This window comes from Brassica napus, chromosome C5 (genome assembly GCF_020379485.1).
Source record: "Brassica napus cultivar Da-Ae chromosome C5, Da-Ae, whole genome shotgun sequence".
Classification (NCBI taxonomy): Eukaryota; Viridiplantae; Streptophyta; class Magnoliopsida; order Brassicales; family Brassicaceae; genus Brassica; species Brassica napus.
This window is the reverse complement of record NC_063448.1, coordinates 1,126,349-1,154,151: the sequence shown is the minus strand read 5'-3', so window position 1 is coordinate 1,154,151 and position 27,803 is coordinate 1,126,349. Positions and strand designations below refer to the sequence as shown.

The following is a 27,803-nucleotide window of genomic DNA, read 5'->3' as shown; positions in this document are numbered from 1 at the left end:
GTGAAGAGAGACACTGATTGCTGTAATAAAGCGCTAAATAGAGACATATTGAAGCAACAAATCCCGTCTATATTAATTAAAGATCATTTAAAATATGTTGTAATCTTAAATTTATATTAATTAAAAAAAAATTATGTTTAGGTGTCACTTAATTAGGACGGTAATTTAACTTACGTGGCATTTTAAAAATCAATTGAAAAAAAATGTTGGTCCAAATCCAATTAATACGGAACATTATATTAACCAAAAATATAAGAAGCGTGTATTAATTCCTTAAATAAAAGCTACTCTTTCTGTTCCTAAATATAAGATGTTTTAGGTAGTACACAATTATCAAGAAAGTTACTTTTTACCTAAAAAATATCATAAAAATTATAAACTAAAAAATATTCAACCAATTACAAAATATAACTATTAAATTTAATTGACTACACAGTTTTTGATAAACTTAAAGTTACATAGAAAGATGAGAACATCTTATATATTGAACATAAAAATCATTCTAAATATCTTATATTTCAGAACAGAGAGAGTACAAAATTACATAATATGATTAACATATATATATATGACAATATGACAATTAATTACTATGACTAATAAAGACTAATTTATCATTTGATGACAGTTAATGACTGACTAAATAGATTTTTTTTCTTATATGTTATATTTTTATTTTTTTAAATGACTTTAAATTACAAAAATGAGGAAATTTTATATGTTATATTTTAAATGTTTTAAAACGACTTTAAATTACAAAAATGAGGAAACCTTATATGTTATATTTTTCATTTTTTAAAATGACTCTAAATTACAAAAATGTAAGTTTTCTTTAAGCATACGACCAAAAACATTAAAATGACATGTATCAATTCGATGGTTGATCTGAAAACTTTCAAAACCATATGGAAGATAAATGTCAAAATAATTAAACCGTAGAAAATGAAAACAATACTACTATTCACTTTTTCAAAAATGTGTTCGGTGAAAAAAAATAAAGTTTTTGTGTCATAATTTATTTAATGTCCAATCCGATCAACCCATGATATATTAATTATAGTTTAGTTCCACAATTTTTAATAAGAATTAATCCGGTCCATCGGAAAGAAATTATATAATAACAACAAAAAACATTGTATATGTATAAATAAAATGACCAAATATAAAAAAAAATTATCGATAATATATACAAATAAAATTAACATACCATACCATGCGCAAAACTCATCCTAGTTGATCAATAAAACAAAATTTCATTGGTGATGAAACGACGTCGTGAAACAAGGGAGATAAGCATTAAAACGACGCAGTTTCAAGGATGAAGAATGGCTGGAGAAAAATATAGCCGTTAGAGACAGGAGGAGCCGATGCAGAAAAAGAAAAAAAATCTTTATTCAAAATCTGACCGTTGTGATCGTTCCTTCTCCCTTTTTTATTCAGATTATTACACAGGCAGACACATTCCCTCTGCAAAGAAGGAGCCAAAGAAAGAACATCTCTCTCTCCCCTAGTTCTGCGATTCGATCTGATATAGGCATGGAAGGAACGACGGAGGAACCAATCGGCAGTGCCGCGACGGCGATCGTTGATCAGACGTACGAGTTCTTGGCGCCGCGATGGTTCGATTTCGTTAACGGCGAGACGGAGGACGAGGCTCGCCGAGCTGAGCTCTGGTTTGCATCGGCTCTGAGCTGCGCTCCTTCTCGTGAGTATCTTCGTTTGATCGCTAGATCCCTAGGTTTCGGAATCGTTGTTAGATCTGGGGTTTGGAGTTCTGATTTGAGTCTCAACTATGATTGGGGTTTCTGTTTGAGAATCGAAATTAGGGATTGCAAGTTGAATCAAGATAACTTTATGTTCAAAGTTTTAATTCAAGTTTTGTGTGTGTGTGTGTGTGTGTAGCATCGGTTCCTAGAATCAAAGCAAGGAGATGTTTCAAGGTAGAGACAATGTGTAACTTCAATGAAGAAGAAGAAGAAGATAAACGAATAAAGGTTTTGCCTCAATTCAACAATGATTATATATCAATTGCAAGTATTCAATTTTGTAATCTTTCTGAATATGAGCACTTTGCAGGATAAAGAAGAGCCTTCAGAACCAGTAGCTGCAACTATTGCTTCACAACCGGAGAGTGATATTATCTCTGAGGCTATAAAAGAAGAAGTTGATACTACTGAAGCAAGCACAATTAAGCCAACTCACAGCCGTTCCAAGGACGCAGCAGATGCAAGGTTATTTATTTATCTTTTTTTTTAATGGCGTTTTAGTGAGATGAGAGGCTTTTCTAATACTCTTTCTTCTTGTTCATTCAACAGCAATACCAGGGAGAAAACGCCTAAGCAGATAGAAAACAAGGAGAACATTCCTCCTTCTAGGACAGAAGCTTGGACACCCAAACCACCACTGCAGTCATCTCATGGGGGAAAGTCAATGGACCTTAAGAAGCAGCAAACTGCTAGAAAGATAGCTAGTCTTTTGAGGAATCCATCTGCGCTTAGGCCGAAAAATCAGCCACACTCGTCGTCTCAACTGAAAGGAACTAATCAGAAAAGTGTGAAAAGGTACTCTCTTCATAAACTTTCCACACCCGAATCTGGTTTCACGTTCCTCTACTAATCGTTTTGTTATGTGTTATGATGCCTCCTTGCAGGGAAACGAGTCCTAAGAACATAGCTGGCACTACCAGTCTGATTCAGGATAACCAAGCCATCAAAAAGCAAAAGCTAGATGATGGAAAATCAAGACAGGTGAGCCAAAATTTTCAATAACAGCAAGCTTGACTACATATCTCACTCCATGACTGAAACTGTTTCCTCATTGTTTTTTCTAGATTCTAAATCCAAAACCAACAACTCTGCTCCACAAGACAAGACAAGGTCTCGTTAACACCGGTTTCAATGTATGCCCTTCGGTCACTAAGCAAACTCCGAAGGAGAACAGGAAGGTACGTTCTGCTTCATGGATGCTTATAAAGTTTTTTGATAGGCCCTGGTTCTTAACTCTTATGTTCACTCTTTAGGTTTATGTCCGTGGGCAAGTTGCACCTTTTATGTCAACTGCTGAGTTGATGAAAAAGTTCCAAACAAGCACGCGAGACTTGTCACTTCCTCATGCCAACCCTTCTCTTCCACAAGTAATCTCTTGATCCTTTTAATTTACTCGTATCTTTTTGTTTTCTTGGAATATCTTCAATTAACTTCCAGGACGCTGCTGCTTTCCTTGTGCAGAACCGAACTAAGTTGACACTGACAAGACCAAAGGAGCCCGAATTTGTGACATCCCAACGAGCTCGTCCTGTAAGAGTGAAGAGCAGTGCAGAGCTTGAGGAAGAGATGTTGGCAAAGATTCCCAAATTTAAAGCTCGACCTGTGAACAAGAAGGTAATGCATCTGGTTTCACAGTGGTATATATCTACCTCATAAATAGTAATCTAAAAACAAAACAATGCGTTCTCTTTTTTCTTGATGCAGATTTTGGCAGCTCCAGCTTTGCCTGCGCCTCAGAGAAGCACACCACAACTGCCAGAATTTCAGGTAGAGACAGACATTCAGAGAGTGATCATTTTAGAAACGAATCTGTTATTGATCTACAAGACGCTCATATCTTACTAATTGCAGGAATTTCATCTTGAAACAATGGCTAGGGCTAGCCAACATGCAGAGACATCTTCAATTGCTTCAACCGAAGTGTCTAAGCAGGTATGGAACTTACTCTTTGGCTACAGAAATGTTTTATATATGTGTATAACACTTGGTTTCATGCCATCTGATACATCTGTTTTCCTTGCACCCAGCATAATGATTGTAGGTTATGGCCTCCTCACCTTACTGCACCAAAGAGCCCAGTGCTCCAAACGATGCTAAGAGCTCGTCCTACTAAAGCAAAAACTACTGCGGAACTTGAGCAAGAGGAACTAGAGAAGGCACCAAAATTCAAAGCAAAACCTTTAAACAAAAAGGTACTACTAAACAAGTGATATAGATAACTTACATCTACTTCATATATATATCTCGATCTAACTTGTAAGCACATAAACCCATCCAGATATTTGAAAGTAAAGGAGAGATGGGCATCTTTTGCAACATGAAGAAGCACATAACCATACCTCAAGAGTTCCACTTTGCGACAGATGAGAGGATATCTCAGCCATGTCCTGTCGTAGATATATTCGACAAGGTATTTAGTATATTTCAACTAATAGAACCTGCTTTTTATGCAAGTTTTATGTTCGACTGGATATAATCGTGTTTGACACAACTTCTTCTTGTCAGCTCTCATTGACCTCTGACTCTTGGCATGAAAAGCCTCTACCAAGGAATACTGCTCCAAATCCCTTCAACCTAAGGACAGAAGTATGTACTACTACGAACAAACAAAAGTGACATGACTTGGCCACCAAACTTTACTGACCGTTTGTTTTATTACTTTGTGACATCCAGGAACGAGGCGCTGAAAAGGAGAAAAAGTTTGTAATGGAGATCACTCAGAAGCTGATAGGAGATGAAAGGGCCAGAGTTCCAAAAGCAAACCCATATCCTTACACAACCGACTATCCCGTGGTATGCAATACCTTCCTTGCTTCATTTTTTGGAGTTGGGAAAGAGATGATGGTGTTGAAAATCTTACGTGTTCCAACTCTCTCAGGTACCACAAAAACCAGAACCCAAGCAATGCACAAAGCCAGAACCGTTCCAGTTAGAGAGTCTAGTGAGGCATGAAGATGAAGTGCGTAGAGAAAGGGAAGAGAGGATGAGAATGGAGAGAGAAGAAGCTCAGAAGAGACTCTTCAAAGCACAACCAGTTATAAAAGAGTAAGTCGCCTTTTGCTACTTTCATATATCCAGAATTTTTTTTCGAAAAAGCTAACTATAGCTTGTGTAATGAACACAGGGACCCAATCCCTGTTCCAGAGAAAGTACGAAAGCCTCTCACAGAGATTCAGGAGTTCAACCTCCATGTAGAGACTCGAGCTGTTGAGAGAGCAGACTTTGATCAGAAAGTAAGGCTTTCTGTCATTTCAACAATTAAAGGAAGGGCTTGCTTACACAAGCTCTGAACTGACAAATTATCATTCTTTCTGGAACAACAGATCAAAGAGAAGGAGAATCAGTACAAGAGATACCGTGAAGAGAGTGAAGCTGCGAAAATGGTATGGACAAACACACACTTAACTTGTAAATATATATCTCACAAAGTTTTGCTCAAATGTAATAAAAAAAACTTGGAAAAACTCTTGACCAGGTGGAGGAAGAGAGGTTTCTAAAGCAAATGAGAAAGACGATGGTTCCTCATGCTAGACCTGTGCCTAAGTTCAACAAACCCTTCTTACCTCAGAAGTAAGTTCTCTTGTTTTAGAAAGAAAAACAAGACCAATCTTCTGGTGTTTTAGAAACCTATTGATTAAAACATTATGTCAAACACAGGTCCAACAAGGAGATAACGAAACCAAAATCACCAAATCTTAGAGTGATCAAAAGAACCGAGAGAAGAACTATGATGGCTCCTCCAACTGTGTCTGCAGCTACCAGTGCTTCAGCTGGTCAGATGAGATAGTTTGCATGCAGCAGACTTTTCCTGGAAGCAGCTGAAATGTTCATGAATGCTTGAACCCTACATTCCCTTAGGACTTACTAATATAGTTGTAGTAGTACATTCTCTTATGTGCCCAATGCCCTTATTTAAATGTATTAAACTTGAAATGATTACAGTGATGATATAAAAACTTGTTTCATGTTTGTCGTTCTCTTATGTGTCCTTAATCAAATGTTCAGCATTCAGATATCACAAGTATAAAGGCTCATGTTACTGCAAAGTTGTCAGATTCATTAGATAAGCTTAACATGAATTTCCAACTGCAGAACAGATTTAAGGTTTTACAAAATTAGAACATTGATATTATCATCGAGAATAGATCAATTGTTGTGAAGAAGTTATTGATTCATCCATTGAAAATTTGAAATACATGTTCTAGAATAATTTTTTTTTTTGTTTTACATGGTAGATTGCAGAGAGAAACAACTAAAAACCAGAAATAAATCAAATAATGCTCGAGACAAAAACGGATATAACAATAGAGAGCTTCTGGTTTCATTCCAAGTCATCGTCGTTATCATCCCGCACAATGAGCATAAGAAGAAGCCAAAAAGGGTAACGCCAGACATACCTGAAAAGGGATGGTTTTGAAGTATAAGGGCAGACAAAAGGAACAACCAGCAGAACAAGCATGCCCAAGAAGATGCCGCCTGATGCAAGGAGCAACACATGAAGCCACAACTGGTTTCCCACCACTACAAACATACCAGCTAGAAAAGCAAATGACATGAAAATAAGAGCTATGCCAAGAAGCGGCAGCGCCACCTTGAAGACATTGAGGATCAACACCAGATCGCCTAGCTGTGCCCATATGAGAGCAACAGTTGTGAGAACAGAACTGTACATCGCTATTGTGTTTGAAACCACAAAGACTTGCAACGCAACTGGTTTATACCAATGTTTTTCTCCCTCAGGTACTTTTGTCACACTGAAACCTGCAGAAAATGCAACAGTCGCAACGAGTATAGCCAACAACAGCAGGGTGTTAACTCTATCCTTGTATTTTTTGGCAGATGGCATCTCATTGGACTGGATGATTCCTTCCTGAGGCACAGGTGCCAAAAATGAGTCATAGGGCATCAATTTTAGAGCTCTTGGTGTACCAACACATACTAAAGCCATCCATGTCAGTCGCTGCAATGTAAAAAGTAAATGTAAACCTTTCCTGTGTAGCCCTATGCGGTTATCAGATAGTGTGAGTCTTGACTCTAGAGAGACTCAAGGGAAGATATACAAAGCTAAAGAGTGTACCTCACGGAAAGTGGGGTTCAAATCCATACATTCCTCAGCTGCATCAAGAGCTGTAAAGCCCAATTTGTTCTGTTCACCCACGTTAACCCTTTCATCCTTTGTAAGTATATGGACAATCATTGGATACCAGAACACTGTAGCCAAGTGTAGTGGAGTGTTTCCTGTATGATCCTTCTGATTTATGAGGTTTGCATACTGTTCGTTTCTGAGAATGTATTTGACAACTTCGGTTTTCCCACATTCAGCTGCAACGTGGAGGACATTTTGACCTTGTAGGTTAAGTAGCTCTATAGTGTCAGGACAGGATTGCAAGATAGCCTGCAGAGCGCCCAAATGACCTCTTCTGCAAGCAGAATGGATGGGGAAGAAGCCATCAGGATCCCTAACATAAGCAATATTTTCAAACGCCTGTAATAGACGTTGTACTCCATCATCATATCCTACGGAAGCTGCATATGAGAGAACGCTCCTTTTTTCTTCATCCCTTGCGTTGAAGAGGTTTTGGCGGTTGGGAACTAACAGAAGATTTAAGATAGCTGCCATATTTTTTTAAAAAAATGATTAGTTACACACAAAAAAAGTATGATAAAGAAGAACTGAAGAACCAAGAAACAATTCTAAGAATGAAACCTTTTACCACAAAGAAGAAAAATAAAACTAACCTATATTTCTGCTTTTGATTGCAGCATGCACAACTGATTTTCCTTCAAAGCGAGTAGCAGGTTGATTTAACATTTGGCCCACAAGTAACGCATCTCCAGCTTCAGCTGCCATGTACAAGGGCGATGCTCTCTCTTCGTTAGGAACGAAAGAAACCCTTTGATCGAGTCCAACGAGAAGCAAAGCAACTTGTTGATGATTTGCTTTCAAGGCTAGGTGCAGGGCAGTGTTTCCTTCATTGTTCTGCACTACCCAAACATCTCCAACGTCTACCTGTCTTCCTTCTCTCAGGAAAATTTGCATTCCAAGCGGAAGTTGGTTTATGTGGTTAATAAGAACGACCACAGCCGGTGCGTGGCCTCCGGGAGCTGCTACATGGAGAGGAAGGGTCCTTTGGAGTTTGGTCTTAACAAAAGTCTTTGATAATTATTAGGAACTAGGCGTGGGATTCCCAAAACTCTTTCCTCATGGTTGATGATACGGTCAAGTAGTTGGGAATGACCATATACGGCAGCAAGGTGCAGGATTGTGTTTCCTTGGGGAGTTATTTCTGTCAGAACAGAAACTGCTCTTCCCTGAGCTAATATTAACGCATTAAATGCGTTAATGTTACCTTGTGTGGCTACCATATATATTCCTTGTGCCATGTAGTTGATCGCCTCAGGGGGTGAAACGTCAGCAGTATGAAGCAGTTGCCTGTGGCGTAATTCCCTAATCCTGGCTTTTCTATGCCTTAGAACTGCAATTTCTATATCAGACTTCCCCATGATCTTGTCTCTCAAACCTTCTGGTTAATGTCTTAACAAGTATGACGATACAAATATGCAATAAGTAATCAAGACTTAAATCGATACAGTGACTGAAAATGCTTTGATGCATACGTACCTGAAATGTATAGGGGACTTTAACAATCTGGTAGGAGCCGAAGTAAACAAGATAGACTATAAAACTTATGGATTGTAATACCTTTCAGTAAACAATGTACTCTCATTATATAATCGTGATATGAGCGAGGTAGGGACGAAGTGGAAGAGGGAAAACATTTTTAATTTTAAAACATTACTGTACACATGCTAAGGCTTCAAAATGATTACTATTTACAAGCTGGTGAAGGCATATACTAGCACAAGTTGTCTGATCAAAGTAATGTATGATCTTAATCTACTAATGAAAAACGATATCATGCAAGAAAGTAGCAACACAGACACAAGAAATGATTTGTTTATGGCGGAGACTTCGGATAAGATATATACAGTAGAAGGATACCAAATAGCCAACGGAGGGGAAACACTTGGATAATAACTACATGATTCATCATAACTCTCGTAACGACTGGCAGTTTATAAACTATTTGAAATTATGAAGTTATCCAAAACTTATAGTTTTTTTTATGTTATTCCCAATGAATAGGATTAGAACTAGTTGAGTTTGAAACTAAACAAGCCAATAAAAATCTGAAGAGAACATCTGTAATCTTTAGACACTGTTACTCTCTAAGGTACTGAGATAATCCACAAGTCTGTTCAAGCGAGCATTCCTAACACTCTTACTACTACTAGCTCCTTGGTTATTGTTCCCTTGTCTTGCGTTACTCCTTCTGCCGCCTTTTCCCCATGCAAACCCATGTGCTATGCCTCTGCTGTCTCTATGATGCGCTTCCTCTGTGACATCATTAGCGCAGTTATTATCATTGTTGCTTGGACATGAAGAAGAAGAAGGCTGAGCTGTAGAACGAGCTGCAGAGCGCCTGTTTCTTTTTCTCGGCAGTATTTCAGCAGAAGACGAAGCGTTGACTCTGTTGTTATCACCATCATCATCATGGGCGGCTTGTGATGTATCATGTTCCATGTTTCTGCTGTTCCTCCTTCTTCTTCTGGAGCCACTACCACTAGGCTGTGATCTCGGTGCATCTTTACCAGAAGACTTTGTTTTCACAAGGGCCTCAGATTGTCGTTGCGATACTTGAGCTATAGTTGCTTGAATCTACAAAAAAAGCAGCCAAAGAAGAACAAGTTGTAATAGAAGCATTAAATGTTACTTAAGTGAGTGTCTTAAGAGGCAAAAGCCTTTGGTTCTGAACCTGCATATTACGAGCCAACTCATCTCCATCAAAAGCCAAATCCTGAACAAAAGTGAACTCATAAGCAAACCGTTCTCTCTATAATCTAAAGGAGAAAAATAAAAGTGTTAGATGCTTCACCTGCTCCTCATAACTATCGATATTTCCGAATATAGCTGCAATAAAAGCATCGAATTTTGGGTCGGGTCTTAATGAACGTCGGCTGGCTACATGTTTTCTACAAGCAGGACACTCATGGTTCCTGAAAATTCATTTTGTTAATAAACAAAACTCACAAGAAGCTTTACAAGAAGCTCCCTATGTAATACTAATCAAAAGCATACCCAAATCTCATTGACTTATCAATGCACTCTTGACAAAACCGATGGAGACATTCCATGAAAGTCCTTGTTTTCCTTATAATTCCTGCAATAATGGAAAAAAAAAACAAGAGCATGAGAAAAGTTGACAACAATGTAAGAACAATCTAAAAGAAGTTTGTGCAACAGATTGATTAGATAGTCAACACTGACACGAATGGGGGCGGCAAGAGCAGTTAAAGCTGGTTGACTTTGAAATATAAATTGTGCAGAAGAGAAAGTACCTAGACATATCGGACACTGCACGTACGTACGGATATCCTCTAGATCAATACCTTCTATAAATCTGCAAATAATTCATCAAAAGTCAGAGATGATCAACTACTAGAGACTCATAACACAATGTCATACTCACATTCAAGAGATCAAACTAATCACATGGAAGATAAAATCATTTCAAGATCAATCTACACAATGTCATACTCACATTCTAGAGATCAAACTAATCACAATGCCGCTTGAACTATACTTTTTTTTTTTTTCTTTAACACAACTTAATTCCATTACTCTTCAAACTGCTTGATTATAACGATTAGAGGGAATTAAACATCCTCTTTGATTGAAAACATAAACTACAACAATGTAAACTAAACAAGATAATTCTTCAAATGAAGATGACAGCGGATTCGAGACGAAGCTTGAAAGCGTCGGGGTAACCTTCACGACAAAGTCGGACAGCATAGAAATAGTCACATATAGTGACTTTGAAGACCAGCTCTCATAGACGAGGAAGCTGAAACCGGAACTCAACAACGAGTTCGGGAATTCCTCTCCTTTCATAGAAAGGAGGTATGGTGATGACAGAGACCAACCCGGTGAACCCACCGGTAAACTATTCTTCGTAAAAGGGAAATATGGCATTAAGCTCAAGATAAAGGCCCCGGTGAACCCACCGGAAATCCTTTGCATCTTTGCCACACTTAACAAATCATCAAACACGAGTTTAAGATTTGGTGGGCCAGCAAGATGAATAACAGATTCACAGATCTTACATGGCCAGGCCCAGAAGATTAACATTCTTGGCTTTAAACTGAACGCCTGCTTGATCGGGAGACTTGAAAGCTTAGGGTTCTTGTCGGATTTGAAGGGGCAGTCGCCGGTTATGAAGCACGGCGTGTCAGCTGATGGCAAGTTAATCTCCCCGAAGTCGACAAGACTCACACCACCATCTATCGAAGATGGAGCAGAACTGTCGTCAGCGCGTCGGACCTCGCCGTATCCATAGTAGAGTCTTTTAAAACGGGACCTTGTCGGGATGAAGGTGGTGGTTGTGAATCGAGGTGAGATTGTCCATATCAACCAAAATGCTTCCAGATCTGAACGGCGGGTCAAGCGTGGAGCCCCACAGACAGCAGACGTTCGGTCACCGGAAACTAAAGGCGGAAGGAGGACTTGCGGTGGAAGGGAGGAAGAGATCCGTCGAAAATCTTCGGTTGAGAGTCTCTGAGTTACGTTGATGGAGACAAGGCTCGCAGATCTGCACGAGACAAGCGAGGAGCCAAGGTAGAGACTGCAGCGAGGGGAGGAAACGCTTGGACGAGATGTAGACCGGGAACCCCCGGAGAAACAAACAATTCCGGTGGTATCCAAACCGCCAGAGAATGCCATACGAGTCATCTCAAAGGAGGGAGGAGCCGAGCACGGAAAAGACAACACAAAAACTCCAAAAGAACTTAAGTAGACAGAGACCAAAGTGAAGAGAAGCATGGGAGGAAGGAAACAGAGGCGACGTTGGCGAGAAAATGCGCCGCCGACGCCGTGAAACGGTGACCAAAGGAGTTTCTCGAGAATTGTGCCTGAGAGGTTTATTAGGGCGAACGATTTTGCCACTGAACTATACACTTTGTGATATTTGAGTAAAAACACGACAGTACTATACCATGCAAGCAAGAACCATACAATGCATCGAATCAATTTCATAGTCATGTTAAGAATAATTACGTTAAGCTAAAAGAGAATCATAACACAGAAAGCTTAAATAAAATGGAAGACAAATCATATCAAGATTAATGTACACAATGTCATACTCACCTATTAGTGATCAAACGTAAGCACAATGCTACTTGAGCTATAATTTTTTTTGATATTTGAGTAAAAACATGATAGTAACTACACCATGCAAGCAAGAACCAATGCAATGCATCGGATCAGTTTCTAGAATGTAGATCTAAGGACATCAGAGAACACTGGTTCCGCTTCAAACCCATCAAAGCAGAACAGTGACACTAACAATCATAAAAGTCAAATCTGGTAACGAGAGCTTAATATTTGGTACAGAGAACCGAGAAGCAAAGGGAAGAGAATTGTTGTTACTCTGATTCTGATTGCTCTTCTGATGTAGAAGATGGACTTCTCTCCTTGGAACCTGTATTTGATCAAAGAAGCCGATCACTTTAACATTCATTATACATACACGTACATACGTATCCACAAGTAATATGCAACTATAAACCAAACCTTTACCTTCTTCTTCTAACGCTTCTTCTTCTTCCATCACATCCATGTGGTCCGGATCTTCTTCTTTCTCCTCAGCTTGTGTGGTACGACCAAGTTGGTCGTCTTCTTTCTCGGCGGCGGAAAAGTTGTTCAACGCAGGCATTGTTTTGATGGTAGTAGTTTGTTGTCTTCTGTCTTTGTTTTTTGTTTTGGTTCGGTGCCAAAGGAGAGACAGAAAAGGAGAAAGGAAGGCCGACGAAGAAAACGGAGAGACTTTTCCTTCACCTTTTCCTCTGTTTCTTATTTATTTTCTAAAGTAATTTTAATATCATAGTCTTCAGCCTAATTTGTTTTTTTTCTTCTAATCACATATACTTATTTGAGAGAATTGAGCTTTCTCATCCAAGCAATGGTGATCTTTATACCTATACAAATCTGAAAACAATTAAGATAATTATCCGAATATAGTATTTAAGACCGAATCTACTTTGACTAACCTTGCGTTAGTAGACAAATGGTAATAATTGTTTGACCAACTAATGCATTGACTAAAATATCTATCCAATAAATTTAAACGACGTCGTTCAAATCAAAACGATAATAGATCGTAATTAGAGATTTGGTGTTGCTTTCTCTTAAATCTATCATTTTGTATTTATTTCCTTGCATCATTGTAAAATTAAACTCTTATTCATTATCTATTATTCATAAACCATTTTACTCGTTGACAAATGCATTGGAAATACATTTTTAGTAACAAACAATATCATACAAGATTTTTAAGTTTGTCTATTGTATTTAAAAATTAGGTTTTATAGATTAACAAATTTATCAAAAATACTGCTATTTATTAAAGCTTCCCTATAACATTAAAACTTTGTGAGCGTTGCATATATATTCCTTTTAAGCTTATTAGATAAACTTTTGTTTTTGTTTTTCTTTTTGGAAAGTGTTTAGTGTAATGAAGTAATAACGGGATTTGGATCCAAAGATGTACTGAATTTGGAGTGTTGAATCAAAACCTCGCACGTGTCGTCGGCCTTGTTTTTGTGTTGTATTACATGTTCGTGTGTTAAGCCTACTTGCCAACCCATTTGCATTATCACCATTCTCCACACTTTGCATTACATGTGAGGCATGTGTGTGTGAACTATATTACACATAATAATCCAATAAATAATCAAGATTAGTAGAAAATTATTTAAAACAACGCAACTTTTAACATTTGTCAGTAGGGTAGGCCTAAAAATGTAACAATCAAAACGGTGATAGAAACTTATAGCACATGACCCTTCTTTCAGCAAAAAAAAAAAAATCTTTCATTTTTATACCCAATGGATTCTTAGAAAAATATATTGGGCCATGACAGTTGCAATAATATATTGGGCCGTAACATTTCAGCCCATGAAGTCCAGCATAAGATATAAAGCCTTTTTTGTGTAGCAGAGTCACTTCCCTCTCGATTTTTTTTTTGTTCTTTCTTCTGCAATCGTTTGTTGCTCGAACCCTCGCCGGAATGGAGCCGCCGCAGACGAAGGGAACAGTGACGCCTCTAGCGTCGCTGTTCTCAGAGCAAGAGGCACGGAAAGCAGCGAGCTACGTGGAGGAGAGAATCAGAGAGAAGCGGGAAGAGATGAATCGTCTTCAAGGCTTCGTCGACGAGAACGACAATCTCATCAGTCTCGTCAAGAAGCTCCCCGAGAAGCTCCATCACAACATCATGGCGAGTTTTTTTCAATCCTTTATATTCTAATTTCGTACTCCTTTTGATTGAATCTTTTGTACACACACAGGTTCCCTTCGGTAAAATAGCGTTTTTTCCAGGTCGGTTGATTCACACCAACGAGTGTTTGGTAAGTTTCTAGAAGCTTCTAGAAGCTTTTAGTGTGAAGTTAACATTGGTTTAAAACTTTAAAGTAAAGGATTTGTTTGACAATTAGGTGTTTTTGGGAGAGAATTATTATACGGACAGAACATCGAAGCAGACCGTTGATGTTTTGAGGAGAAGAGACAAGACTTTACAGTCTCAGATTCATTCACTTAAAGCTGAGATTGATGATTTTCAGACGGAGGCTTCGTTCTTTGCTAATACTGCTTCAGAAGCAGCGGTATGTTTCTTCTGTTGGTGTTTTATCCTTTTTTATTTTTTGGATATGCATCTTAAGTGGTGTTTCTTTAATAGGAAGGAGTTCTTGAGATTAGAGAAGAGTACGAAGAAGAAGAAGAAGAAGATTCTGGAACTGTGCTTCAGCGAGGTGTTGAGAAAGAGGCTTCTGGTGTTACTGGAGGAGAGGCGGGAGAAGGTGAAGATAAAGACGATGAGTTTGCTCGAATCATGTCCAGGTTGAATGAACTTGAAATGGAAGAAGAACAGGAGGAGGGTGAGGATGGGGATGATGGAAGTGTGGAGGAGAGGGAGCTCGATGTTGTGAAGGGTCTTGGAGATAAAACAGACGACAATGGGATTGGATACGAGGAATCTGTTCTTGAGAAGCCACAATATCTCCAAAAAGGTTATAGCTCTATAATCCAAAAGCAGTTCAGACATCAGAAAAGTTTGACTTCATTGTCGAATTAATAATGAATAATCTGCCGTTCTCTAACCAACATATATTGTTCTTTTATGGACAGAAGATCAACCGCGTGGAGGAATCCCCCAGCAAAACGCTGAAACATGGAGAGACTTTCAAGCAACATCCGCTGTTTCCAGATCAAAAGCAAGTTCCAGTGTTGTAGGTCCACAAAAGATTGAGGTATATCTTATCTCATACTCTAAGCTATACTTAAAACCCAAATACAGAAACAAGAATCTCACACATGATCATGTCAACTTTTTTTGGTGCAGTCACCTATACAAAAACCAGAGGCCAAGTTTGATACTAACAAGGTTACATATCTCTCTCTCGCTCAAATGTTTGCTAGTAGTATAGTTACTCGGGCAGATCTGATAAGTTTGTAAAAAACATCTGCTCCCAACCGTGTAGGCTTTTACTGGATTGATCGTAGAGCACACCCATAATCTAGAAACCAACACCCACGGCAAAATGCAGGTATGTTTCTACCATACGACACACATAATGCTGAAAATATGATTCTTATTGCCTGTTTTTGTTTATTTATTTATTATGTAAGCAGCCTTCAGGGTCTCAGCCATCAAAACCGGTTTCAAGATTCAAGGCACAGAGAAGGTAGCAAGCAAGGAGTGAGGTCTATGTACAATTTTGTTTTGGTTTGGTTTCTGATATGTAAGAAGTAAGAACACATACATGTGTGTGCATCTTAATATCAGGAAGTTTGATACTTGACTATGTCTTACAAGGTCTGTTTGAAAGTATGTAATCAATCGCAGTGCGGGAGAGAAATTTGAAAGAAAGTTGTGATTTTGAGATATATTTTAGAAACTTAACTGCTGTTATTCGAGTTATTAGAAAATATGAGACCAAAAGGTAAATTTATCACCGATGACGGGAACGGCGCCGTTTAAGACTGGGCTGATTCTAACTAAAGCCCAAATTGTACTTGACCTGATTTGCCTTAGTGTAGTTCCGTGACGGAGTTTTGAGACTGGGCTTGGTCTAACTAAAGCCCAAATAATACTTTTGTCCGAGCATGCTTTAAGTGTTTCTTGTTCATCTCCAATCAAAGCAAAGCCCAGTTCGTACTTTTGTCCGAACATAACTTTTAGGTTTAGGGCTTCATGTCCGCTCCTTTATATACTTCGTCGATCTCTCTATGAAAATCATATCACCGAGATAAGACGCCAGTTTCTATTCATTACCAATGAAATTTTCTGTTCCCTCTTAATGGTTTTTCGATTCTGTATATGTGAATTATTTGGTTCTCAAAGTGTTTTTTTTTTATAAAGAAAGTGATGAAAGTTGTAGATCTGTGATAATCTTTTGATGATCGATAAAAATTCCAACTCGCTACGTTCTTTCTGATTCTTATACTTCTTCTAAGTTCCTTTTTCACGGTTTTATTGAAAAGTTTCTTCTCATTAAACGGGCTCGATGTTTTTGATTCAGCTCAACTCGGTTTTGATATTTTTTTCTGAAGATTGTAATACTGAAGAAGTGATGATAAATCAGTTAAAATCTTAGGACACCTTCTGACACATTAATGTGTGTATGAGAATGACTTCTAATATTCTGATCTTCAGTTTTGTATTCTTTTTTCATTTGTTTTCATCTCTGTCAATCCCTTGAATTGTTTTTGTTAGACTTATTGTTGTTAAATGACTTGAGTTCTTGACATGATTAGCCTTAATTGCCCAGGAGGATTCAGTTGGATATTTAAATCTGAATTCTAAGACAAATCTAGTAAACCATTCAGTGGCGATGAGAGAATTGAATTAAGAGAATCGTGAAATTATCTCTACCGGCGATGAGATTATGATTCAATCCATTACAACAATAACCATATAGTCTAATCTTTTCATCATATGTATATACACAAATGAAGTTCTATAATGACACATCGTAAATACAACAATTTAATTAAATGAAGTTCTATAATGACACATCGTAAATACAACAATTTAATTAAACAATAGCGGCTGAAGCCGTTATCATCGCAAACAGATGGAATAATCCAAATAAACGAACCACCTGATATCAATGGCTGATCTTTTACTCAACTGGTGCTGGCTTCTCCATTTGAAAAAGCTCGTTCACTCTAGTTTCGAAACTTAAAAGACTGTCCAGTCTTCATGATTGCTCACACTTATCAGTTTTGTCTTCCCGAGCCTTCTGTTCTTGTCTACTAAATTCCTGAAGCTGCCTGTCATGTTCCTCAAGCATCTGATCCACTCTGCTTGGCTGTTCCAACAACGGTCCTGACGTGTAAATCTTGCTGTCACTTGGATTATACTGTCCACACAGAAACACAACAAAATAAGTTAATAAGATTTGCTTCTAAAGGAGAGAATCAATACAGAGAATATCAACTAACCCAAGATGGGTCGATTGGTATTGTCATATGTCTACTATCCATAGTGTCAGCTCTGTTGTACGCTCGTTTATCCCTTCTTCTTTGATTCATTACTGGCTGATCTAATAAGGCCTTGGAGGAGACTGAACCTGACAAAACCCTCGGGTTTACTCTAGATGGAGGGTATCTAGGAGGAGGTGCATTCTCCTTCACATACATTGTTGACTTAGCCACGTTCCGGTTGATCATCAATGGACCCGAGTACGAAACTCTCTCGCCGCTTTGATTGTTTCTTGTTTGCATATTTGGATAATCAGGAGCTGGGACATGAGAAGTCCTCTCTTCCTTAAACGACTTGAAACTCTCGTTTCTGCTCTTCAAATCTAGGTATGGTTTCTGCATTTGCCACACACACAAAGTGATTTGCTTTGTGACTTGGAAAGTTAAAGACCTTATAGAGTTACTTACATCCATTGACATTGATAGAGAGTGATTTGCTCTGATCGGTGGGATGGCTTTTCTCTCGTGTGATCTTCTCCCCTGAGAGTCTTGCCTTTCTTGTTTCTCAGGTCGTTGCTTTTTCTCTTCATCATCACGCAATTTAGCATCAATCTCTTTACTAGGTGGATACTTTGGTAGACAAGATGGATCACAAGCCAACGGCTTGGTTTTAAAGTACTGACGAAAACAAACAAAAAGAGTGTTGTGAATAAGTATACTTCCATGATCAAATAATCACATGAAACCAAGAACCAGTTACCTCACTCTCAAGGGCACTACTTGCAGAGCTCCGGTGATCAGGATCTATGGAGAGTAACGTCTCTAAAAGCAAAAGAACACTCTCGGGAAAGTCCTTGTACATCTCTGATAACTTTCTTCTATAAGGAATAGCAGTTCTGAATCCAGCTGAAGAAGGTAAGTTATGTTTCCTCCAGTAACTTTCTGTTGGTGAACCACATAGCTTGAAGATCTTATGCAACTGTTCCACCTAGAAAAGATCAACCGCTACTAAACTTAGAGTTAACTTTTCAACAACATGCAAGAAGATTATATAAGCAGGATCGGATCTGGAAACTTTTAACCAAAAACTTAACCAAACTAACCAAACTGTACTAACCAAAATCCGAACCGAAATAACCAAACTAACCGAATATTTTTCCGAATTTCTTCAATTTAAACCAAAAATTTAACCGAACTATCCGTAAAACCGAAAACTTCGTTAAATCTTTTTAAACCAAACTAACCGAAAATCGAACCGAACTTTTTTGGTTCACTTTGGTGAGATTTTGACCCGACCCGAACAAGCCAAATTCCAAACTACCTGACCCGACTAACCGAAAAAACCGACCCGCAGGCCTAACAGTATCTGGAACAGCCAATGAAAGATTGGTCTTGATCCCAAAAATGTTTAAATGTTATATATATTTAAGACCTCAAATGATGAACTTTTTTTTTTTAAATTATATCCCCCCAGAACCTCAGATCAGGCTTTGATTATAAGAATGTGCATTTAATTTACCTCGGTTTTGCCAGGTAGGATTGGTTTACCAGCGTACAATTCACCTAAGATGCAACCAGTGCTCCAAAGATCAACCCCAACACCGTAATGAGAAGCTCCAAGCAAAAGCTCTGGCGGTCGGTACCATAGAGTGACAACATGGCTAGTCAAAGCAACAGTTTTCGCCTTCGGGTCGAAGAACGTCGCTAACCCAAAATCAGCTATCTTCAGAACTCCATTACCATCGATCAGAAGATTCGAACCCTTTATATCTCGATGAAGCACACCGCGGCTGTGACAATGTTCAAGCCCGCTTAGAAGCTGTCGCATGTAACACTTAACCTAAACACAACATAGACATAAAAGAAATCTACACTTAGTAAAATAAGATAGCAAAGCATCTACGTGGCACTAGTTAGTACCTGAGGCTCTGTGAACTCGACGCCGGGGAGGGAGGAGAGTCCCAAGAGATCATGGTCCATGTAGTCAAAGACTAAGTAGAGGGATGATGAGACGGGTGCGGTGATGAGTCCTTCTAGTTTGAGGACGTTGGGGTGGTCTAGACGCCGCATTACTATGATCTCTCTGGCCATGAACTTGACGCTTTCTATGTCGTTGAGATCGAACCGGACTTTTTTGAGGGCGACGATCTTGTTGTGAGTGAGGTCACGTGCTCTGTAGACGCTGCTATATGTTCCTTGACCAATCTGCATCCATGAATAAAAGTAAGTTCTACAAAACAAAAGAGAGAGTTCGATTAAAAAAAGAAAAAAAAAGAAACTTACTTTCTCAAGTTTCTCAAAGGTACTAGCTCGACGTGGAGCCCAATCAACTAAAGCCTCACCAGCAACGGAGACTAGCCACGTAGGCCATCCTGCTGACACTAGTTGCTTCAGCTCTGTGTCCTTTGGAGCAGCAGCAACACTCTGCTTCTTACTTAACTCCCGAGGAACAACGGCTTGAACTTCTGGTTCCTTGTCAATCTGATGATGATCAGACAACCTTTTGGAACTCAACTTTTCAAATTCGATCAATCGAACTTTGGAGTCAATGCTATTCCATCTATCTAGCTTCGGTTCTATGCCCTTCGGACCAATCTCCAAATCTGGTTTCACAACAGGACTCGAGGCCTTTCTCAGTTCTTGGTCATGTATCTTCTCAACCTGGTGATCGCAGTAATACCTGTTGGAGCTCAACATTTCGGATTCGATCAACTTACTATCTTTGGCGTCTCTCCTGCTACTTGATCTATCAAACACAACTTGAGGTTGGATCCACTCATCTATCCTCGACGAATCAAACCGCGAGGAACGTTTCTCCGACAATAGTGTAGACTTTCTACGAAAAGGCCTTTGTTTAGAACCTACGCAACCCATCGTAAGCTCTAAACCAAGATTCTATTACACACATAGACATACACAAACCATCAACAGCAAGATGCTAACGAACACACACAAAGACACAAACTTTAACTGCTCAGCGCAAAACCCACATCACAAGAACCATCAAAAGCCCTATGATCGATATTTTTTCTTCTTCTCTGGAAGACCAAACACACTGTAAGATCATAAACAGAGGTCAGAGTGGTTCCAAACCGGAAAAAGTCAAGACCTTTCGCTGGAATTCAGTTATTGGATCAAGAGAAGCTCGAAAACAGAGGATTTATACCTTGATGGTGACTGGCTCTAGCGTGACCGTTGAAATGGAATCAGAGAGGGGAAACGAAGAGGGAATCTATGCAAAAGGAGAGATTTTTTTTTTTTTTTTGGGTTGGTGTTACAGATTGGACTGATTAAACGCAAACGTACAGTGATGTGAACACCATCGATATAATAAAAGAGTTATTAAAGTCAAATTTGTCGATAGCTAACTTAGCCGCCCTGCCCTGTCAACGAACGATAGGAGAGTTAATTAATCTCTTTAGTTATTTATTTGGTAGATGATTTGTTTTGAGATGTTAAAGGCAGATAATTTTGTGTCAAAATGTTAATTTCACTAATAAATGGTAAAATTATGTATGTTTTTACATCAATTATGTATGGTTAACATGCGGAATATAATATTTATGTACAAGACTGATTTGTATTGACCACTTTATCTCTTTTAATTTCACTTCAAAGCTATATCGTTTGTATAACCGCAGAAATTTCATCGCATGATATTAAAAGTCCGTGATTACTTTTAGTTTTAGCTAGGTTGTTTGACTTGGAGTTAGACCTAATTTATCCACATTGAGATTATTAAAACATTAGGAAGAATTAATATAAGAAACCAGAGCAGTTGTTCAAGGACCATAAGGATCACGAAATACGAAACTAATCACGAGTATAAAAAAAGTCGGAATTGTGATTTGGAAGATATTTGTTTGACTGGGATATACATATAAATATCAAGTTGTCAAATGCATGTATGTACATGCTTTTTATGTGTATACATACATTGTCTTCTAGTGCTCAGTACATATTTTAATATACGTATGTTTTTACATCAATTATGTATGTTAACATGGCTTCAGAGAATGACTAACTCATTTACTTTTTTTTTTTGTTTATTTTTGGTATGAATGGTAAATTTTATACTACTTTAAATTTTTGATAGACAACATCGAAAGATAAAAGAAAAACACAGCAAAATGCACAAATAAACCACGACAAATGATACTAATTAATTGCTAATAACACAACAACGCACAGAGCTTAGGATCGCTATGCACAAATCGCTAGAGCCCCATATAGCTTCATATGCTATTCACATAATGAAAATAGCAAGTGTTTTGTTTTTATGTAAATCGCTATATTTGACTAATATATGGCTTACAAAATGTGATCATTAATTAGAGATATGTTGGGCCATAGTTTTGGCGTACATGCTCCAACCAATTACAAACATAACCAATCCCAATGATTTCGTGGAGTTTCTTTACGAAGATTTGGTTGTGCATCTGAAGTCGAAGAAGCAAGCTCAACCACCGCTGAAACTTACAAACCTTCAAAAGGCAATCGACCATATAGCAGACCCCATATTGCTTAAAGAGAAGAGTTTGAGAGCTGTACATGTATCTTGTTCAATATGAGCCATTAGTTGAGCTATTTCGTATACACAGTTTTGCTAGCTTGATTAGTTTAATTAACGTTTTACTAGGTGGTTGCCTGCGAATTCGCGGATATAAGTATTGTATGAAGATATATATTATGAATACAATGTCATATAGTTTGAAACACTAAAAATATAATTTTTAACTTTAAATAGTTTGAAAATCAGTCGTAAAGTTTCTATAAATTTGATGTAAAAATAAATGTTAATATTTAGTAATAACAAATGCTTATGTAATTATATATGTAATTATCACATTAACTTCACTAACACATATTATGCATATTCTTCGGCCTCTTCTTATTTTTTTTCATTATCATTTCGTTTTTTTTACTAAATTTTTGCTAATGTTTTCCTATTTTTTTACATATTTTATGCCAAATATTTATTTTTCTCTCCAAATAATAATACAAAACATATAATCAATAAACCAAAAATCTATCTTAGAATTCTTTTCAATCATAACATTATCTTATTAACTATATTATTTGACTTAAATACAAAACATTTTTAAAATCAAAGTTCTCACATGTTCCATTAAATATAATCTGTCCAATTTTCAAAGCCTATTTATTTATAAAGCATATATGGACATTATAAGAGATTAATTATTATTATAGATACGACTATATTTTTATATGAATATGAAATCATTATATTGATCTCAATCAATTGTTTTCTATTCATTTTTATGTAATAAATAAATATAAAAGAATTGATCAAACATTATTACACTTTCTATAACTTTTAAACTTATCTATCATTAATTATTATTTGTAATATCATTTTGGTTATTTGGCAAGTGATAATAATTAGTTTTAGACTTACCTTTTATTTTAGATCTAACTAAAATAATTAAAAATTATAAAAAGTTTTGTTCATTATATTATTTAGTTTATAAATATAAAAAATTGATCAAATGTTATTATTCTTTATATAGTTTCAACAATTAGCTCCATAAATCATTATTTGTAATATAATTTAGATTATTTGGAAAGTGATATTAATTGGTTCTAGATTTATTTTTATTTTAAATCTAAAAAGATAAATAAAATTAAAATTTATCGACCAAGCAAATCATAACAATTTTCTTAAAACTTCACAAGTGATCAACATGTAAGCAAAAATTACTTAAGTGAGGGGAATTTTGTTTTTTTTTTATAAATGTTTTGTGAACTCATAAAAATAATTTAAAATTAAGATAAAATAACTTTCTTAGCCATGATAGATAATTTTGTAAATGTTTTATTTTTTATAGATGAATAATAAGACGTATATGGACATTGTAAGATATTAATAATTATTATAATTCTTTATATATGAATTTAATGTTTTATATAGAAAATGAAATCATTATATCGATTTCTCCAAATTGCGTTCTACTATTTATTTTATGTACTATATAAATATATATATATATATATAAAATCAAACATTATTACACTTTCTATAATTTTGACAAATTAGTTACTATAAATTATTATTTGTAATATCATTTAGACTATTTGGTAAGTGATATTAATTAGTTTTAGACTTACCTTTTATTTTAGATCTAATTAAAATAATTAAAAATTGAATATCTTTCAACCAATCAAATCATAACAAATTTTCTTAAACTCTTTCTATGATTGACACCTAAACAAAAGTCATTTAAGTGACTTCTCATTTAATAAATAAGATGATTATTTGGGAAGTGATATTAATTGGTTTTAGATTTATTTTTTATTTTAAATATATCTAAAATAAATAAAATTAAAATTTATCGACCAAGCAAATCATAACAATTTTCTTAAAACTTCACAAATGATCAAAATGTAAGCAAAAATTACTTAAGTGACTTCTCGTTTTATATATATGAGAATTTTTATTTTTTTTGTAGATGTTTTATAAACTCATATAAATAATTTAAAATTAAGAGAAAATAATTTTGTTAGCCAGTCATGATAGATAATTTTGTAATGTTTTTAATTTTTGTTATAAATGACTTATAAGACGTATATGGACATTGTAAGACGTTTATAATTATTATAATTCTTTATATACGAATATAATGTTTTATATAAGAAAATGAAATCATTATATTGATTTATATAAATTGTGTTCTACTAATTATTTTATGTAGCATATAAATATAAAAACAATTAATCAAACATTATTACACTTTCTATAATTTTGACAAATTAGTTACCATAAATTATTATTTGTAATATCATTTTGACAATTTGGTAAGTAATATTAATTAGTTTTATATTTACCTTTTATTTTAGATCTAATTAAACTAATCAAAAATTGAATATCTTTTAACCAATCAAATTATAACATTTTTTTTCTAAACTCCTTCTATATTTGACACCTAAACAAAAATCACCTAAGGAGGTGTATTCAATATAACATTTGAGGTGATTTGACTTTTAATGAAGTTTTATATGATTTCAATAAGTTGCAGAGATTTAGTTGATTTATGCTAAACCACTCTAGAATATAACCTAAAACCATGGAATTTGAGTTTTAAATTTTTTTAACTAAGAAACCCCACCCAAACACCGTAAAATTACCTGAAAACTTTAAAACTGCACAAATTAAAATATTTTCAATAACAGTGGATTTTAGAGTATTTTACGAAATGTTAAGTTCAATAACAATAAATTTTAAATGAGTTTTTAAAATTCATGTTTGAATAAAAGTGAATATATTATTTTAATACAAATCACCAGTTGAATACACTCCCCCTTGATATATAGGAGGATGACAAGTAATTAATCCCAGAGGGGATATCAAACTACAAGTCAAAGATCCATACACCTACCTTTCCGAGGACGAGGTGGGTCTGCAAAGGATGGGATGAATCTTAGTCTGCCAGACCTTAATCTCAGTCTTAGCTTGATACTCTACAAGCTCTCCTTCAGGAGACTCCTTAGCCATGAAAGTAATATACGCTGTGACTCCAATGCTCATCCTTATCACGGCCCTCACGATATGGTCAAGCGTCACAATCTTATTCTACAATTTTTTTTTTATAAAAAAAAAGTAAAATCAAAACTTAAGCAAAAAAAAAAAAAAAATAGTGAAATGATAACCCATCTCTTACAATGAGCAAATGTAATACTAACCTTTGTTTGGTTGTATTTGTCAATCGCCACTCGAGCCATAATCTCCATGTAGTCACGCCCCGTGAGGTTGGGATCTTTGAATACGGCGTCCAGATTCAAAGGGCGCCACCCTTGAAACAGATTCTTGGGAACCATCTCTTTATCCAACAAGAAACCCTTAAAACAACAACATAGTTTTAATAAACTTTAGGTTCTGTTCAGCAAACAAAGACATTGTACTTAAAAAAAAACAAGAATGACACTTGACATACATATAAAGCTTCAGAAACAAACATACCCGGCTCTTGTAGATATGACGCAAATAACGACGCAGCTCCTCTTCGTCCGTCTCCGAAGGCGACTCATCAGGTGACTCGTAGTCTAAATCGAAACTGTCAACATCCCAAACCTGGTCGCTTTCTACGCTATTTGTCTTCGTGCTCCTCTTCTCCGCTTCCTTCGCCTTCGTTCTCGTCGACGGAATCCGACGCCGGAGACGTCTCGGCCTTGCCTTTGCTCGGAAGCTTAATGCAATCCGACCTGGAGGCCTCCCTCCCCTCCGTTCCTACAAGTTAGACTCATACTCATAGTTCACATTGTAATTCGAATTTTCTCATATATATAAAATATGTCCAACTATATTTGACCTATAACTAAATAACTAGAGCTGGATCCGCGTGCCCGCGCGGATATAAAATTTACCATATTACATTTGTTTGCACATATTGCATTTTTACGGGTAAATAATATGTTTACACATCAGATTCTTATTGTGTATATGCTGTAATTTATTGTTTAGGATATCAAATTGCATTATATATATATATATATATATATGTACATTGTAAAATAGTTATCTATAATACTGAAGAAATGAAATTATAGGAAAATTTATAATGATATAAATATATACTATATATATGATTATTTTAGATTCATTAAATCTATATCAAATTAAAGAGTTGTTATTATTTGTAAATATATAAAAAACATGAATATAAACTTAAAAACAAATAAGAAATACATATATAAAATATTATAATGGTCAAACAAATATTGTCTTGTTCATATAATTTCACTAATATAAATCGAATTGGGTATATATATTATTCTAATGCACTTAAGCTACATTAAAATATTAAAATATCAAATTTGTAAGATAATTTATAAGAATATAGACCAATGTAATTGAGTAACAATTTGAATTTTTCTATTAACATAAGTTTCCAGATTGAATGGTTAAAATCTTGTATAAATAAATAAGTGGGCCTATCTTATCGACTCAAAATTAGACTAAATCCATCTGGTTTTCTAACAGATTTTTTTTCCCAGAAAAATATGTTACCTAATTGTTCATCTTTTAGACTTATTTTTTTTTACTGTCGATGATGCAGGTTTACTCGGAACAATTCATCTTAATTAACTCGGAATAACAGGTCTAGGTAGAAAGAGACCTGCTTAAAATGGAGATTGTCCTTGAATTTTGTTTATTGTTATGTCAAAAGAATTTCTTCCAAAAGATGTGTTTTTCTTCCACGAATATAAACATTTTACTTGAACTCACCATGAATTATTAAAAGGCCTCAGCTTTGTGAGAAAAGAAGAGTTCTCAGACATGTTTAGGTTGTTTTGTGAATAATGATGTGCTTCCAAGTTAGGCATGCAATATATGTTTGATCCGAGTGGGATAGGTTTAATAAAAATCTTAAAGATAGCCACCGGAACCTCACAAAGCTACCGGATAGATAAGTGATCATGCAAGTTTGGAAAACAGAATATGAATATACTGTTAATAAGAATGATATGGTTAGTTATGATGATTGCTTTAAAATAGAAAAAGATTTTGGAATGTTATTGATTTTAATTATGTGCATACGGAATTATTAGTTTAGATTTGGTGCACCGAAAATATCTTTTTTATACTAACTAACCAAATAAAATATTATAAATATATTTTGCATATTATACAAATAATACAATTGTTCATAAAAAGTAGTTTGTAAATAGTTTAAGAACAACAGAAAATCAGAAAAATATATTATACAAACCATACAATTGTTCATAAAAAAATAGTTTGTAAATTATTTGAAGAACAATCAAAAAGCACACAACAAAAAGAACAATTTATTAAAATAATAATTAGATGAGAGACAGTTCATGTATAATCACATGATTTGGTTGAATTATCATGATATATATTGGATCGATTTTTGTGGTAGCTGTTGCACAATTGGTATATAATAGTAGTCTATTGAATTTTTGATAGATTGGATTTGCTTTGGCGGACAATACTAACGAACACTAAACCGCTAAATAATTGGTTTTGCAACATGTTAGTTTACGTTGGTCTTGGTTTGGTATGTAACTTAAATGTAGCTGGTTTATTAATATTCAATATCTTGATATTAAAGATTAATGGCATTCAATTGTAATTGAAAACTTAGACTTAATTACTAATTGTACTTCAGTTTTAATAGATTAGATGTTAATAATTTAATATGAACTTATGCATTTCTAAATATATAAACAAAATATTTTAATCCATGCAAGTGAATGAATATAAAAATATATCAAATATTTATTTTATTGACTATATAATTAACAAACTACCACGGATAAACTATATGATTAACGAACATCCGTTTCAACAATTTAGATATAAATAACTAATGTAATTCATCATTTAAACTTTTTAGATCATCACATAATATATTATATTTAATATGATATATTATATTTAATATCACAACTACATAACCTATAATAAATATCATAACATTACAAACCGAAAACGAACAAGATCTAGTTAGTTTTTA

At 35.6% G+C, this 27,803-nt stretch overlaps 6 protein-coding genes and 2 non-coding genes across 11 annotated transcripts; 4 read left to right on the top strand and 4 right to left on the bottom strand.

The window, feature by feature from the left end:
* The first annotated feature begins 1,407 nt into the window (after positions 1-1,407).
* LOC106397326 (protein TPX2) lies at positions 1,408-5,742 on the top strand. Its single transcript, XM_013837914.3, has 19 exons — positions 1,408-1,705; positions 1,903-1,994; positions 2,077-2,231; positions 2,316-2,561; positions 2,651-2,747; positions 2,831-2,944; positions 3,020-3,133; positions 3,228-3,380; positions 3,471-3,533; positions 3,618-3,698; positions 3,794-3,958; positions 4,045-4,176; positions 4,272-4,352; positions 4,440-4,559; positions 4,645-4,811; positions 4,891-4,999; positions 5,090-5,149; positions 5,242-5,336; positions 5,424-5,742. Exons 1-19 carry the CDS (start codon positions 1,537-1,539, stop codon positions 5,551-5,553), a joined length of 2,343 nt encoding a protein of 780 aa, XP_013693368.2. The 5' UTR covers positions 1,408-1,536; the 3' UTR covers positions 5,554-5,742.
* A 345-nt stretch (positions 5,743-6,087) lies between these two features.
* Positions 6,088-8,270, bottom strand: LOC111206451 (protein ACCELERATED CELL DEATH 6-like). Its single transcript, XM_022703332.2, has 4 exons — positions 8,117-8,270; positions 7,506-7,874; positions 6,844-7,379; positions 6,088-6,726 (listed from the first exon to the last, which is right to left on the bottom strand). Exons 1-4 carry the CDS (start codon positions 8,268-8,270, stop codon positions 6,088-6,090), a joined length of 1,698 nt encoding a protein of 565 aa, XP_022559053.2.
* Positions 8,271-8,915: 645 nt separating this feature from the next.
* LOC106401059 (putative E3 ubiquitin-protein ligase RING1b) lies at positions 8,916-12,755 on the bottom strand. Of its 2 annotated transcripts, XM_013841490.3 has the most exons (7): positions 12,406-12,755; positions 12,256-12,307; positions 10,167-10,228; positions 9,907-9,988; positions 9,704-9,824; positions 9,584-9,625; positions 8,916-9,486 (listed from the first exon to the last, which is right to left on the bottom strand). In XM_013841490.3, exons 1-7 carry the CDS (start codon positions 12,539-12,541, stop codon positions 8,980-8,982), a joined length of 1,002 nt encoding a protein of 333 aa, XP_013696944.1. In that variant the 5' UTR covers positions 12,542-12,755; the 3' UTR covers positions 8,916-8,979. The 2 variants fall into 2 exon arrangements, with proteins under 2 accessions (XP_013696944.1, XP_022559169.1); XM_022703448.2 differs by lacking the exons at positions 8,916-9,486; positions 9,584-9,625; positions 9,704-9,824; ... (1 more) ...; positions 12,256-12,307; positions 12,406-12,755 and adding an exon at positions 10,935-12,230 and having other exon boundaries at positions 10,166-10,228.
* A 1,068-nt stretch (positions 12,756-13,823) lies between these two features.
* On the top strand, positions 13,824-15,793 carry LOC106401058 (RNA polymerase II subunit 5-mediating protein homolog). 2 transcript variants are annotated; one of them, XM_013841489.3, is made up of 8 exons: positions 13,824-14,101; positions 14,172-14,231; positions 14,319-14,486; positions 14,561-14,891; positions 15,013-15,131; positions 15,224-15,265; positions 15,363-15,428; positions 15,514-15,793. In XM_013841489.3, exons 1-8 carry the CDS (start codon positions 13,895-13,897, stop codon positions 15,568-15,570), a joined length of 1,050 nt encoding a protein of 349 aa, XP_013696943.1. In that variant the 5' UTR covers positions 13,824-13,894; the 3' UTR covers positions 15,571-15,793. The 2 variants fall into 2 exon arrangements, with proteins under 2 accessions (XP_013696943.1, XP_013696942.1); XM_013841488.3 differs by having other exon boundaries at positions 15,010-15,131.
* A 445-nt stretch (positions 15,794-16,238) lies between these two features.
* On the top strand, positions 16,239-16,326 carry LOC125588202. The gene has a single exon (XR_007324593.1). It is a non-coding gene; the product is annotated as a small nucleolar RNA R32/R81/Z41 (small nucleolar RNA).
* A 117-nt stretch (positions 16,327-16,443) lies between these two features.
* On the top strand, positions 16,444-16,537 carry LOC125588201. Its single transcript, XR_007324592.1, has one exon. It is a non-coding gene; the product is annotated as a small nucleolar RNA snoR31/Z110/Z27 (small nucleolar RNA).
* Positions 16,538-16,799: 262 nt separating this feature from the next.
* LOC106401057 (probable serine/threonine-protein kinase At1g54610) lies at positions 16,800-20,631 on the bottom strand. Of its 2 annotated transcripts, XM_013841487.3 has the most exons (8): positions 20,474-20,631; positions 19,591-20,362; positions 19,228-19,512; positions 18,827-19,147; positions 18,068-18,295; positions 17,776-17,985; positions 17,329-17,703; positions 16,800-17,246 (listed from the first exon to the last, which is right to left on the bottom strand). In XM_013841487.3, the coding sequence occupies exons 2-8, from the start codon at positions 20,179-20,181 to the stop codon at positions 17,085-17,087; spliced, it is 2,172 nt and encodes a 723-aa protein (XP_013696941.2). In that variant the 5' UTR covers positions 20,182-20,362; positions 20,474-20,631; the 3' UTR covers positions 16,800-17,084. The 2 variants fall into 2 exon arrangements, with proteins under 2 accessions (XP_013696941.2, XP_048613665.1); XM_048757708.1 differs by having other exon boundaries at positions 19,591-20,610.
* Positions 20,632-24,700: 4,069 nt separating this feature from the next.
* Positions 24,701-25,718, bottom strand: LOC106398160. The gene is made up of 4 exons (XM_013838754.1): positions 25,698-25,718; positions 25,286-25,552; positions 25,009-25,164; positions 24,701-24,898 (listed from the first exon to the last, which is right to left on the bottom strand). The coding sequence occupies exons 1-4, from the start codon at positions 25,716-25,718 to the stop codon at positions 24,701-24,703; spliced, it is 642 nt and encodes a 213-aa protein (XP_013694208.1).
* Between the last annotated feature and the right edge of the window lie 2,085 nt (positions 25,719-27,803).

Bases quoted from the DNA above. Each gene is read 5' to 3' on its own strand.
- LOC106401057 (XM_013841487.3), bottom strand. From the start codon at position 20,181: ATGGGTTGCGTAGGTTCTAAACAAAGGCCTTTTCGTAGAAAGTCTACA. The intron at 18,296-18,826 runs GTAAATTAAATG...GATCTTTTCTAG, and splicing joins TCCTACCTGGCAAAACCGAG to GTGGAACAGTTGCATAAGAT. The intron at 17,704-17,775 runs GTAAGTAACTCT...TGGCAAATGCAG, and splicing joins CTCTATCAATGTCAATGGAT to AAACCATACCTAGATTTGAA.
- LOC106397326 (XM_013837914.3), top strand. From the start codon at position 1,537: ATGGAAGGAACGACGGAGGAACCAATCGGCAGTGCCGCGACGGCGATC. The intron at 4,812-4,890 runs GTAAGTCGCCTT...TAATGAACACAG, and splicing joins GCACAACCAGTTATAAAAGA to GGACCCAATCCCTGTTCCAG. The intron at 5,337-5,423 runs GTAAGTTCTCTT...TGTCAAACACAG, and splicing joins AAACCCTTCTTACCTCAGAA to GTCCAACAAGGAGATAACGA.
- LOC111206451 (XM_022703332.2), bottom strand. From the start codon at position 8,270: ATGGGGAAGTCTGATATAGAAATTGCAGTTCTAAGGCATAGAAAAGCC. The intron at 7,380-7,505 runs GTTAGTTTTATT...AAAATATGGCAG, and splicing joins AATCAAAAGCAGAAATATAG to CTATCTTAAATCTTCTGTTA. The intron at 6,727-6,843 runs GTACACTCTTTA...TTTACATTGCAG, and splicing joins TGAACCCCACTTTCCGTGAG to CGACTGACATGGATGGCTTT.
- LOC106401058 (XM_013841488.3), top strand. From the start codon at position 13,895: ATGGAGCCGCCGCAGACGAAGGGAACAGTGACGCCTCTAGCGTCGCTG. The intron at 14,102-14,171 runs GCGAGTTTTTTT...GTACACACACAG, and splicing joins AGCTCCATCACAACATCATG to GTTCCCTTCGGTAAAATAGC. The intron at 14,232-14,318 runs GTAAGTTTCTAG...TTTGACAATTAG, and splicing joins TTCACACCAACGAGTGTTTG to GTGTTTTTGGGAGAGAATTA.
- LOC106398160 (XM_013838754.1), bottom strand. From the start codon at position 25,718: ATGCAATATGTGCAAACAAAT. The intron at 25,553-25,697 runs GTAATATGGTAA...TCTAACTTGTAG, and splicing joins TGCAATATGTGCAAACAAAT to GAACGGAGGGGAGGGAGGCC. The intron at 25,165-25,285 runs GTATGTTTGTTT...TGTTGTTTTAAG, and splicing joins GTCATATCTACAAGAGCCGG to GGTTTCTTGTTGGATAAAGA.
- LOC106401059 (XM_013841490.3), bottom strand. From the start codon at position 12,541: ATGCCTGCGTTGAACAACTTTTCCGCCGCCGAGAAAGAAGACGACCAA. The intron at 10,229-12,255 runs GTAACAACAATT...AATTATTTGCAG, and splicing joins GAAGAGCAATCAGAATCAGA to ATTTATAGAAGGTATTGATC. The intron at 9,989-10,166 runs GTACTTTCTCTT...CCATTATTGCAG, and splicing joins GCAGTGTCCGATATGTCTAG to GAATTATAAGGAAAACAAGG.